This window comes from Rhineura floridana, chromosome 5 (genome assembly GCF_030035675.1).
Source record: "Rhineura floridana isolate rRhiFlo1 chromosome 5, rRhiFlo1.hap2, whole genome shotgun sequence".
In the NCBI taxonomy this organism is placed as follows: domain Eukaryota; kingdom Metazoa; phylum Chordata; class Lepidosauria; order Squamata; family Rhineuridae; genus Rhineura; species Rhineura floridana.
Genome location: NC_084484.1, coordinates 89,446,011 through 89,459,648, shown reverse-complemented (window position 1 = coordinate 89,459,648; position 13,638 = coordinate 89,446,011). Strand labels below are relative to the sequence as shown.

The window sequence follows — 13,638 nt, the reverse complement described above, 5'->3', positions numbered from 1 at the left end:
AGGAGTCACATCCTATGGCTCAGCTAGGGTGAAAAAATACCATTTCTGCATTTTTTCCCTCTGCCACCTAGAGGGTTCCCTCTTTTAAAATTCTCTTGTACAAAGATCAAAAATTTAGTATGATGAAAGATTTTAATTGTAGACAAAAATAAGGCCTTACTTTTACAATAACTATAAATTAAGTCAACATTTTTTCCACAGTCCATAAATCTGTACACATACACAGGAAAGTACAATAAAGCAAACGGGGGTGGAAAAAAACCTGGCTGATTTTTTGGCAGTTTCACATAATGCAGTTCCATTTTATCATTTGATACAGTTCATGCCCAGCATAAGTGTTCCAAATGAGACAATCAAAACAGGAATAAATACATTATAAAGACATCTAATCATCCTTAATGCGCACAACAAAGCATTTTTGCTGATAAAAAAAATCTAGCAAAGGTGTTTTTATACACTGCCAAAGCCATCTGAAGACTAACAGCAGGACAGTAGCTGAAGCATGCAGCTAGTGAAATTTATTGCCACAAATGAATTGTGCTAGTCAGCCTCTTAAGAGGTATAGGAATGAATCAACACCATTTTTTTTATAAGTTGAGGCCTGTTCACTTGCATTATCAGAGGTTACTCCACATTGTGCTAAAGAGCACAGTACCTATGCCAGTCAGGAGGCAACATCCCCATGTACAGTTGGTGCAGGCTCAACCGTGTCTTACGTAAAATTACAAAACACCTTCACTTAGTGCATACATTGCCCTGTGGAATTTAGCGCACAGGGTAGCTAACCCTTGGCCCTCCAGAGGTTATTGGACTTCAGCTCCAGCCAGAATGGCTGATGGTCAGGGATGGTGGCAGCTGGAGTCTTGCAATATCTGGAAGGCCAAAGATTAGCCATCCATTATATGGGAGAGCTACTGCTTTTATATCCTAAGCATCCACACCACTGCTACAAAGCCTAGTAGAGGCACATAAAGCATGAGAGAGTGATTTGTGTTTAGCAAGCAGATTGTGTCTCTCAACAAAAGGCTGCCTTTTGGTGGCATTAGGAGATTTGTGAACTGTGAAATTTGAGAACATCTCTGATTTGGAAATTGGCAACTTGGTGTTTTTTCCTTTCTGATTTTTGGGCTTTTAAAATAAAATTCACACACATTTAATTTATAAACAGGAAAAAGACAAAATCATTGTAAGTTAATGCTTAGAAAAATTAGTATCAACACTTGTTACAAAGTTCTGTGATCTAGTTGTGTAGTAATATGTACAGATGTGAAAAGGAATGTTTTAGAAGTTGCCGTCGTGCTATTAATTTCTGGCCTGTGTGAATCACAGTTTTATAGCTAGGATAAGATGATTAAACCAATCTTCATTAGGCTTCTGGCACTTATAGAAAATTCAAACCTTGAATGAGCAGTATATAAAAGGTTGAGTATAAAATACATCATGGCTCAGCTCAAATCACAACAAAAAAACCTAGATTCATGAGGGGAAAAAGTTAGATATACGGTTGGTCATCCGCATTTGTCTCATATGCCTGTTTAAAGGGGGAATTAACCATTTAAATTGTTAAGTGAAAAACAGATTTCCACACTACATTTTGGTATTGCACATGTACATCAATGCATCATCCACAACCCTAATTGGGTAGAGCTGCTGGTATTGACAATGTCACAGTGTTAATTTTTATGTATCAAGACCATTTTATGGCAAGAACAGCAGAGCATACATTGAACAAGTATAGTTTGAACACTGAAATGAACCCAAACTACAGTTGCTGCGCTGATTCTGAATCACTGCTCTGCCTCATCCATCTACTAATACAGTTCACCTACTAAGAAGTTAAGTCTTAAAATGAGGTCTGGTTCACATGTTGTGTTTCAACCACTTTATACATTAAATAGATCACCCCGTGTGTGTGTGTGTGTGTGTGTGTACGCACACACAGTGCCACAAGGCCAAAGGCTTTTTAAACTACTGAACTACAAAAACCAAATCTATCATACTGCACCATGGTAGGCCTGCATATTTCCCCCCAAAGTGACCACTTACTTCATAGTAAACATTTGTTAATAGTTCACAGTAATGTGGCTATAAACTAAAGCCACAGCTCATGCTTAAAGTGTGCTTTGAATCGATGGGCATGTTTTTGGATTTTTCTTTTAAGTGAAAAAACCAGTTGGTAAAGCATGTATAACAGAAATTTACCAGGGAGTACAGTGGTTCCTTAACTTGATAGTATAGCATAGGTCCCAGGTTTAGTCCAAGCATTTCCATTAAAAAAACAGTAACAATCAGATGGTTTGACTTACATGGGAAAGACTTCCTAAGACCCTAGAGAGCTCCTGCTGGATAGAGTAAACAGCAGTGAGCTAGATCAACCAATGGTCTGAGTCTGTATAAGACAGCTTCATACATACCTGTGTTCATAAGGTCCATTGAAGTGAATGACTTCCTAAACTTCAGATGACAGTGCTTGCTCTTAAGAGCTCGGCTTTAGCTTCAGTGGTGCACATAGTGACTCAGGCACCATAGCTGGCAGGAGGCAGAGCCATATGGCCCTCACCAAATGTTTGTGCTGTCATGGGAACCACTGCAGAGTCTGCACCCTCCATGCCAGACGTATGGTTCACCACTACATTGGCTGATTAAGTGGCAAAAATTTGGCACAGCACTACCAATGGCTAATGCTAAAAAATGGTATGTTGCTGGCTAATTCAGCAGCTGGGGCTTCCCATCAGTCTCAGGACCCTGTTGCCCACTGCTATTAACTGCTCTAGTGGCACAGTATTCACAGTGTATTCATAAGAAAGCAATCCATAGTAGAATACAAGTCAAAGTGAAATGATTGTACTTCCACTGCAGTTCTTCAAGCTGAATGCTGCTATACTCCATCAAAACTGAAATCGAGAAGGTGCAGCAATGCATCATTTGAACTCTTCAGGCAATGAGCTGTGTGATGGCACTCAGGAGGAGCAATGGCCATATGCAGATTCTGAGGCTGCACAAAGGAGAGAGGGCTGCAGGGGAGACGAGAGGAGGGGAAAGTTACATTGCACAAGTAGAAGTCTGCTGCACTAGCAGAACAGTGACATTGGATGCAATCTTTAATGGCAACTGCTTCTTTTATCTGTTTGGTACCTTCCAACCTGTATTTGAGGACTCTTGAAATGTATACATCAGCAATTTCTCTTGGTCTTTAACCCTCCCCCCCCCAAAAAATGACAGATCTGCTGAGAGATCCTTGAACTGCTTATTACCAAATCCACTACTGGGAACCATCAAGAAATGAACATGAGGAACTTAAAGGTGTGAAGTAGATGGAACTAATTATTCTTGTAGCTTGCTTGCAATTTGACAACCATCCCATTTGCTCATTTCAGCCATTAAGCTTTTTTGAAATGGGCTTAGACTGAATTAGCTTAAGCAATGTTACTCAGCACTTTTGGCCTACTTATTAATCACTATTTTTCTGTGAAAATGCAATCTGTGTTAAAATCAGCATATAACTTAAAGCTGCTTCAACCATGTTCTGTAGAAAATTCCAAAACGCCCTACTTCAGCCGCTCAGTCACACCAGGAAACATAGTCTTTAAGGTGATGTTCTACTGTCTTTAGCTGGGTAAGGTAATGTAATGGCAAGAATAGCAGGAAAGTGCTGAATGCATTTATATTCCATTTCAGGAGAGTTAAAAGTCCAAGCTGAAGGAGAGTCCTTGTCTTTCCTATTTGACACGTGCAAATTATAGCAGAAGGAGCTCCACTGTAGACCGGATTCCATCATTACCAGCCTATAAATTCTACAATCAATACACCTAAAATCGTTGTGCCTACCTCTCAGAGTCTGCGTTTCCCCATGCTAGATCTCAGCATTAGTACACCTTCCACAGAATCCCCAGGACAGTCGATCATTCTTTGCCAGAGAAGTTGCTCTTCCTCTTGAGAATCCATCCAGTCAACTTCTTTGCCATTACTGAAACCTGGAAATTGCAAGACATGGAAAAGGTCAGGGTATTTGCTGCCATCAGAGAAATATATATAAAAAAAGGAAATGGACTGCCTTCAAATTGATTCCAACTTATGGCGACTCTATGAATAGGGTTTTCATGGTAGGCGGTATTCAGAGGGGGTTTACCATGGCCTCCCTCTGAGGCTGAGAAGCAGTGACTGGCCCAAGGTCACCCAGTGAGCTTCATGGCTGTGTGGGGATTCGAACCCTGGTCTCCCAGGTCATAGTCCAGCACCTTAACCACTATGCCACACTGGCTCACCTGAGAAATATACTGACTTTTTCATTATTCTACCAAATATATTCTGTCCTGTAACCTGACCCTATGCTTTCCTTGTCATGTAGGGAAAAAAGGAAATATTGGGTGCATATAATTTTGGGGCCAGTGTGGTGTAATGTTAGTGGGTTGGGCTATGACCTGGGAGACCAGGGTTCGAATCATCACTTAGCCATTGTCGGGAGGATGAGCTGGGCTCCTGGGGGGTTGTCAGAAGAGGATTCAAATGGCTGGCAGAGGGAGGAGGGAGGAACTTACCCTCTGTGGAGCGAAGCCGAAACAGAGGACATGCCAGAGATAGGGTCGCCTAGCAATGGGGAGCCTGAGAGCCTTGAAGTTTTAGAATCCCCCCCAGACATTCCCAGGCCCTCCCTTCTCCGCAGCTCAGAGCAAGAGGGAGGGCTGATCACAGCAGAAAGGCGGAGAGATGGTTTACCCTCAGCTCCTCCTTTATCACCCATAGGGGAATCGGACACTTCAGAAGAGGAGGAGGTGATGCCTCCCCCCTCACCACGCACACGCAGACGGTTGAAAAGACAGGAGAGAAGGGGGGGAAGGCGGGCAGTACCTGAGGGGGAGTTAAGGAGGAGCAAAAGGTTGCGCGCCCGTTTAGCCCCTTCTTAAAGAACAGGCGGGAAGCAGCCCCTTGCTCTGTCAACTTTCTCCCAATGTCGCAGGACCTGTATCCCTGTATTGCTTCATGAGAAAGCGCAGTCTTTGTTGGACATTACTCTAATAAAACACGAATTAACTACAACCTCTGGTCTGGTTCCTGAGTCGCATCCTGGGCCTGACAGCCATGAAGCTCACTGGGTAACTTTGGGCTAGTCAAAGTCTCTCAGCCTAATCTACCTCACAGAATTGTTGTGAGGATAAAATGGGAAGGCGGAGAACCATGGACACCACCTTGAGCCCCTTGAAGGAAAGGTGGAACATAAATGTAATAAATAAATAAACAAATAAATAAAAGAATGCATTTAAACTCTAAAGGAAGAGAAGGAGCAAAACCCAAAATGAATTACTTTTAAAATAAATATAAAGGATATGAAAGGAAGGAGAAGCATTTTAACCATGCTCCAAGTCTTGTATTCCCACTTTTTGAGTAATGGTAAAAAACCCAAAATGCTTTAAACAACTAATGAAATGCACGTTTAACATCTATATATGCAACATCTATAGAATCAGAGTATTTAATATGCTATTTAAATTCAGGCTGGGATTTGATATTGACAAAATGAAAAGCACTGAACAACTATATAAATGTGTTAGCACAAATGAAAATTGTCCTTGGAAACCACTCATCTTTTCTTTAGAAATACAATCACTCTGAATTATTGAATTGGCTGAATTATTGCAAAGATGGTTAGCTGGATGATAGAAAACAAAGTCCTTTGGTTTAGAAACTGTCTGGATGATAAATCTAAGGATTAATATTTGACGTTACACATTCACTTTTTTTAAAAAAAGGACAAAGCTCTAAGTAGTCCCTCATGTTATGGGGATGCAATGCAAAAAAAGTCTGTTGGCATTCCTTTGTTTGTGCTTCTTGTCAACATGTTAAGGAGGAACATGCGCATTCAACAGGCACTGACAAGCTTCTCCTTCGTGCATTATACTGGAGGTGTGGAAGCACAATGAGTCACACTTCCTCCTCCACATAACATGTAAATCTATCCTCTGTCTTTATATTCACTAATAATAGAAACCACATGGGATCCTGATGTGCATGGTGGGGAGGCACAGGAATCTTATGGCAGTGTGCATCTGGGTATCAGTTTCCGCATGTCAAGAAATTGCAACTGCATCACAGTAGGGAAGGCAGAGGGTTCGAGCAGACCTTTTTTAAAGGTACTACTAGTCCCTGGTGACTTATAAGACAGAGTCCGAAGTAGGTTTCAGACTTACTGTATTTATTTTTAAACCAATTTTTAGGACAAGCCCTAAAAATGTTAAAAACCATTACAACAATGGAATATAACAACATGCATTAAATACAGCATCAGATTAAATTATATATTTGGGACCTGCAATAAGATTAATAAGCCTGGGGGAATAAAGTCTTTAAGTCCACTTAAAGGCTGGAAGAGAAGGCCAAGCAGAGTTCTGGGGGGTGGGGGGGTGGATTTAATGCTCTCATTCAATAGGAAGTTGACTCACATTAGAAATGAAAATGTCTCAATGCCCTTTTGACTTCCGTCCAAGGAACCTCCCTCCCACCACAGAGAGGCATGAGACATCTTCTGTCTAGTCATATCACCATTCTTACCACTTCCAGTATTTAAGCGAACACCTCCCAGGAAGATATTACTGGAAAGGGACTCTTTGTCCCAGACAGTGAGTTCTAAACAGACATTGTGTATATCTCTCGGATTCAAGCCACTAAACATGAAAGTGCGATTCCAGTGGGGGTTCACGCTTTTTTTTATTACATGGGTTTTGTGTTTAGATGCTTTGTTGTTGTCGGGAAGCAGGTACCTAAGAGAGAGAGAGAGAGAAATGAGAAAGAAAGGAAGATGACATTGTGGGATTCTTATTTGTGTTACAAAAATTCTGAATGACAAGAATCACTACAAGACTTTAGATTTTAATGATTGTAGCTTTATGAACTGGTGCCTGAGCATACTTTTTTCCTCCTCCCTCATCATCTCTTTTTCCTCTTATTAGCCTGGAGTCAGGAATTGTCTTACTGCTTTGTAAGCCACTCTGGGTTCCTTTTTAGCTAAAGCATGGGGTAGAAATGTTTTAATTAATTACTTATAAATGAGAGTTAAATATAACTGAGACAGGATTGGGAGGAAAAAATATGGTAGCATATCTTATTGACAAGGAACTGCTGAGCAGGCCAAATATGAAACAAGTTGATCACAAGGACCGCAATGGATCTGGTCGCTGGTGGCTCCATGTCAGTGGAATCTGCTCTGGGTCTTAGTCTGAACTTTCAAGGAGCTGTCCAAGGTGCTGGACTAGGTTTCAGCACTTTGGATGGCTCCTTGAAAGTTTGGACTAAGACCCAGAGCAGATTCCACTGCTTCACTGACATGGAGCCACCAGCCACCACTGCTTCTGAGTAGAAATGTAAATGGTTGCAGTGTAAACTTTGAGCCCACTGTAGAGAAAAATAAGCCATAAGATTACATGTATCTTGATTTCATGAATCACCAGTGAAGTGATTCTCACTGATTTAGTCTGGGGAAGAAATAAAGCAGTCTACTTCTGCTTTAAATACAGTAGAAGAAAGAAACCAGACCATGAGGCAACCAGACCATGAGTAAAGAACTAAATGGATTACTGAAGGAGAGTAGGGAGACTGGCTGCAGAGAAGCTGAATGAATGCTTTGCATTGGTCATCACTGCAGAAGGACAGATCCCCATGTTTCAATTACTTTGTCCAGGGAAGTAATAGGCAGCATGAAATGAAGTTACAGGGCTAACTGACAGATGAAAAATTAACAAATTACTGGCTCCCCATGCATTGACCCAAGTTCTTAAAGAACTGAAAATGTGAAATTGTTGATCTTCTAACAAAAATACACAGCTCGTCAATAAAATCAGACTCCTTAACAGAGATGTGGAAAGAAGCCATATTATAGGGAATGTAACAGTGAGACAGGTGTATCAGCAACCGGTTAAAGAATGGGGAGCAGAGGGTAAGAGCAAATGGAGAGTTCCCACAATGAAGGGAAATAAGCAGTGAGTTCTCCCAAAGATCCGTTTTGTGCCCCATGTCAGCCACTGAAAATGGAAACATTACATTAGCCTCTCCTCCACATTGTTCAGAGACCAAATCACAAGGATAGTTTCCCATTATATAAAGGGACCACTCAACATTTTCTCCATATAAAATACCCAAAAGGAACAGGGAGGAAGTAAAGGACAAAGGCTTCTACATTATTCCACCCACCCACATCCAAAACATAAAAGTACATTGTGGAATAAAAATGTGGTCAGATGAATTATTCCCTGCAAAAAACATCTGCTGGCAAGCTGAGTGAATGACAAGATGGGAGGAAATACCCTTTCACAAATGTGTCAGATGTGCCTCCTGACTTCACAGCTGTTAAGTTCTTGGCTTCCTTGATGACAACTTCTAATATGCCTCCTGATGGTAGTTGTGAGTTTGCCTTCTTTCCTTTCTTAGTGTTCTTCTTTCCTGCAATAAAATAAATCCAGAATAGGGGGGGAAATCTCTCTACCTGTTTAAAAAAATGGGTTTATAAACCTTCAGTTGATTAGGTAACATACTGCCACCACAGATTAGAACATCAGGAAATAATCTGTACACCATGAAAATAACCTGTACACCTGAATCAGGAAATAACCTGTACACCATGCATTCACATCTCTCATCTAAAATATTTACTTCACCCAAATAACTGATCCCTCAGCATTAGTCAATCATTTACACCAAAACTTGTCTATTCTTCTACCTCCCTCAAGCTCGTTAACCCAGTTAATCTCCTTATTAAAAAGACATACACACCCAACATGCTCCGATAGAAATGATGTAGTTTACCAAATTAATGGGGGTGGTTGCCAAGCAGTCAGATTAGCTTCTACTAAAATAAATTAGCAGATGTCATAAACAAGGTAAATGGGTCTACAAGTGTGGTGGCTCAAATGTATGTTGTTTTTTTTTGAAAACAGGATTGATAATAAAGGGATAAACAAAGATCAGATAATAAAGGACTGAACAAAGAAAGGGGGAGAGCACAAGATCTCTGCTCAGACCAAACCACACAAAAGCTTGTGCCTCAATGAATAGAGCACAAACATTTAGGTAGTGGTAGTGAATTGAAGCAAAACCATTAGGGGAACACAGGATGTAATGTGGGTGGCACCTCTGCATTGCAAGAAGATCAGCAGCAGATTATGCAAAAGAAAAAAAGAGATGCATTTTTAGTCAGGTGATACTTGCCTGTTTTCTACAGATATAGTTAGCATGTGTCTGTAGGATTCTGCGTACAATTAAAATGCCAAGCCTCCTCAGCCAAGAAGAGCGAAAATCAGATTATAACAAAATGCTGCAGAACTGACAGGTTATCAGGGTAGATTCATTTTGGAAAACTGACATAACCTACTTGCTCCCAAAGGTATATTGCTGGGGCCTCAGTACTACAGAAAAATAAAACAATGTGTAGTTGGAAATTCCTTTAGAGATTGGTAACTAATTGAATACAAGTCAACTACAGTCTTCTGCAGCCTAGTAATTCTATACCTTATGTCTGTGCAAGATGGTGACTTTCAATTATCCAGATAGCACATTGCTGGGTACTCCCATCAATGCTTATTTTACCTCGAATATCTCCTAGGGGAAGTGTGAGGTTCCTCTCAGGGGGAATGTACCGTAAGACAACTATCAACTCTCCTTTGTACTGAAGACCAGTATCAGCTACAACTTCCACCTGAAAGAATGAAGCAAAACAGAAAGGTGTCGCTGTAGTAAATGCATCCTTCTCCTTCACATTTGTAAAATGCATAAGACAAGCCATATAGATTTGAGGGAGCAACCAAAGGCCAATTTTACAAATATTTTGTAGGCCAGAGAGATGCATCACATGTGCATGTCTGAATACATGTACTGCATGTATTTCTGAAGCTTTTAGAAATGTTTCTTATGATTGCAAGTTGAGTTTTCCTCTACCTTCCACAGCTGCTACTTCAATCTGGAAGGAAGTGGGGAGAAGGGACCTCATGGTAGTTTGTAATTTGGAAGAAAACAAGAAGTAAAGTGTCATAAGGTATTCTCAATGTCATTCTGATGCTGGTATAATTGACAGCAATGACAGCTGCAATTTGGGACCCACTGATTTTGTCCAGACTTCCTCAATATCACTAAATGCAAACTCTAGTAGTAGCCTCTGCCCAGATAAACAAATGAAGCCATATCTTCTCATGGAGCAAAGACTGAGTAGACCTGAACTATACACGGCAAGCTTCAAACTTGCAGAATGTCACAGAAGATATGGCAAGACAAGATATTCCAGCAAGTGTGAATTACCAACGTTCTTTGTTGGAAGCTTAAATGTTGAAAATCGTAAGTTTGCTACACCAAATCAAAAAAGAGAAGAAAAATCTGACAGCACTTTTTCATTTGCCTTCTATATTTTATTATAACGCTATAAGTTAATTGTTGTAAACCGCCCAGAGAGCTTCGGCTATGAGGCGGTATATAAATGCAATAAATAAAATAAATAATGAATAAATAAACAAAACAACTTATACATAAGCAAGACGTACCAGAGGAGAGTCGAAGTCTTATACAGCCTTGGACGAAATGGAACAGCCAAGCAAACTGTACAAAGCTATCTGTTACAGATGATCTGATGCCTAGTCTTAGAGTCATGAATTCCAGATTTTGCATAATGTGATGATTAAATTTGCTTTCCACTTCTTAAGCTCATGAATTTTGAGATCTTAAACAAGGTTATCAGCTTTGAGTTCTTGGTTTTTGTTGATTCTTCAGAACTAGACCCTTTATTCCTAGGAAACAGCGCTTTTGCCAGTGGAGGCAAATAAAATATCTCAACTAAAAATGTATGTAACAGGAACGTTTCTTCCCTGTTTGTGCAACATGTGCATGATAAGCAGAAGAAAAGATATCAGAGATTACATGCAAATAGAGAAAGGTAAGACTTTCTGAATCTAAAACAGTGCTGGTCAAGAATCCTTTAAGCAGCTGAGGGATGAACTGATCTGCAATAGCTGCAGAAAAAGCTAGCATGTGCAGCATTTAGTGCTGAACTCTGTGCTAACATGGTTCACATAGCTCCTTGCAACAACTGCTTCTATCTGAAACCTTATTAGGTCAGTCTCAAAGTTCATCTAAATTGTCTCTGACAGTGGCTAGTTCCACACATGACAGAGGTGTATAAAACTATGTATGGCGCAGAGAGACAGGCATTTTTTCACCCTCTCTCATAATACGAGGATCTGAGGTCATCCTGTGAAACTGAATGGTAGAAGATTCAGGACAGACAAAAGGGAGTGCTTCTTTACATGACCTATAGTTAAGCTGTTGAATTTACTGCTACAGAATGTGAGAATGGCTACCAATTTAGAAGGATTAAAGCCACGTAAAGGGTTAGACAAATTCACTGTGGATAAGGCTATCCATGACTATTTATCATGAAGGCCATATTCTACCTCCAGGATCAGAATGCTCTTGCACTCATGTCCTGCTTAGGGGCTTCTCAGGCACATCTGGTTGCCGTTGTGGGAAACAGGATGCTGGACTAGATAGGCATTTGGTCTGATTTAGCAGGAGTCTTCTTACAAAGCAGCACAGAAACAGAAACAGCCAATATTGGAGAGATTTCTGGCCCTTCATTCCAATGGTCTACTGTTTGCAAGTAATTGATTTCCAATGAAGAGGTAAGCCCCAACTGTGATTCATAAAGCACCTCTCACCTACATGAAATCCAAATATCTGATTCAGATAGCAATCCTCTCAACCAGCTGGAATCCCTCACCTTTGGTTGAAGCACGAACCATTCATCTGCCTGATGTTCAAAGTTCCAGGAGTCCAAGGGTATCTCCACTTCTCCTAGAAAGCTGTTATGCCCAAATCTATCATAATGCCAGACAGAGAGCTGTAGGGTCCGAGTCTCAAGCTGTGTATGACTGATGACATACTGAAGAGTGACAAAAGACCAAAAGTAATGTGTCCATAAAGTAAGAAGTTTAGAGTCCCAGAACTGAGAGTACTAAGGCACTTAAGAGTTTTTAATTTAGGAAGGTGCCGGCAGCTGATAAACAAGGCATGGAGGAAACATTTCCCCCTTTGTCAGGGCAGACTAAATCAATCAGAGGAGGTTGTTATTAGGGAGAGATTTATAAAATGCCATTGTTTTCTTGAAAGCCTATTATTTTTGCTGCTCTGTGCTTGTATTATTTCCTTATCAAACAGTTATCACCACAGATGGAGCTTATATAACACAGATGCTTCATATAAATGTAGCAGGTATAACAATGAATATCGATATTGAAGCAACTGACCTCTCACCTTGGTCCACAATGAAAAAATAAAATAAACTTGAACTCTCCAGAAATATAGTAACTTTATATTAACCTGCACTGGCTTCATATTATATTTCTTTGTATCATTAGAGCAGAAGTTTATTTTTTTCTTTAAATGAAAGGCTGAGGATATCATAGGACACCAGAAGACTGGGGAATTATATGATTAGAAGGCAACCAAGAGTGGGCATGATTCAGCCAAAAATGAACAACTTAACTCAGAAAGAGAAAGATGTTTATTCCTGAAAGCTCCATAAAGGAAATTGAACTTTTGCTATTAGATGACGGCTCCATTTATATGCTGTGTTTTGGGCCTTGCATCAACCCAGTCATCCATTGTGAATTTTGTGGAGAAAGAATTAAGAAACCTGTCTAGCTCTGACAGTTCACTGTCTATGCTGGAAGAAAAACAGGCTGTCCAAAAAAGGGGAGAAAAATTCCTCTTCTAAAAAATCCACCATCCTTCTCACAAAACCCCTATAATGAGGATAACTGTTTTAACTCAAAACTTTTAAAAAACAAACAATTTTCATTGCTACTAAGTCTCTAATCTATCAGATGATTATGAAAGGAATACAGAGATTTTCAGTGTGATATATGGCTCTTTCTCAGTTCTCACCTTCAGCGTTTCATTGAACTCTGGATTCGTGCTATTGCTTTTAATTTTTGTCTTCCGTTTGCTTTGGCGAGACCTGTCTGGCAGGAGGTATGCTTTGACATAGCTGTAGATTAGGTAATAAATCATTAATGTAATCCGGCAAATGCAATAATGTTGCATGCACACAGAGGGGAAGTTTTTACAGCACACCTGTAATCCCCAAAACACTATGATGACTTGTGATGTAAGAGAGAGGTGCATAAGTATATTTCACTCTCTTGTGCTTTACAATTTACTCCAATTTCTCCCTGAGGTAGTCAAGTTGTATCTACTTCAGGCTGCAAGCAAGGGCATGACTGAATGCTCCTTCATATTAAACCAAATTCCTGCATGTTGAAATTCAGCATCTCAAGAAGAAATTTAGACTAGCCTTCTCCCTCACACACCAAATTTCTATGAGGAGGAATATATATACAGTATATATATTTGTATGGAGTAACATTCAGTCTCATGAGACAACTCCTGCAGTCTAAACACAGCAGCCTAAACATAGCTTTATCCCCTCTCCATTAGTACTAAGCCTCAAACTCCCAATTAATCTTTAGCCTATGCAGTGAAAATTGCAAATAGATTTCATCCCTCCTTCATTTGATATTTGTTAAATAATTGAATAATGAATTCCATTCACTACAACAACTAAATCTTAGGCTAATTATATACCATAGTTAAAAGTAAATAGCATTA

General features: G+C 40.0%; 1 protein-coding gene across 5 annotated transcripts in view; it reads right to left on the bottom strand.

The window, feature by feature from the left end:
• The window catches only part of SYTL5 (synaptotagmin like 5), a 120,955-nt gene that overhangs the window by 1,048 nt on the left and 106,269 nt on the right, over positions 1-13,638 (bottom strand). For 4 of the 5 annotated variants that reach the window (XM_061627406.1, XM_061627409.1, XM_061627407.1 and 1 more), the window contains 7 exons: positions 12,916-13,018; positions 11,750-11,911; positions 9,574-9,682; positions 8,295-8,430; positions 6,547-6,755; positions 3,829-3,974; positions 132-3,014 (listed from right to left, as the gene is read on the bottom strand). In XM_061627406.1, the coding sequence (XP_061483390.1) occupies positions 3,832-3,974; positions 6,547-6,755; positions 8,295-8,430; positions 9,574-9,682; positions 11,750-11,911; positions 12,916-13,018 (862 nt within the window). In that variant the 3' untranslated portion in view covers positions 132-3,014; positions 3,829-3,831. Of the gene's footprint in view, positions 1-131; positions 3,015-3,828; positions 3,975-6,546; positions 6,756-8,294; positions 8,431-9,573; positions 9,683-11,749; positions 11,912-12,915; positions 13,019-13,638 lie in introns of those variants that run through there. The other variant, XR_009762774.1, reaches the window with a different exon arrangement.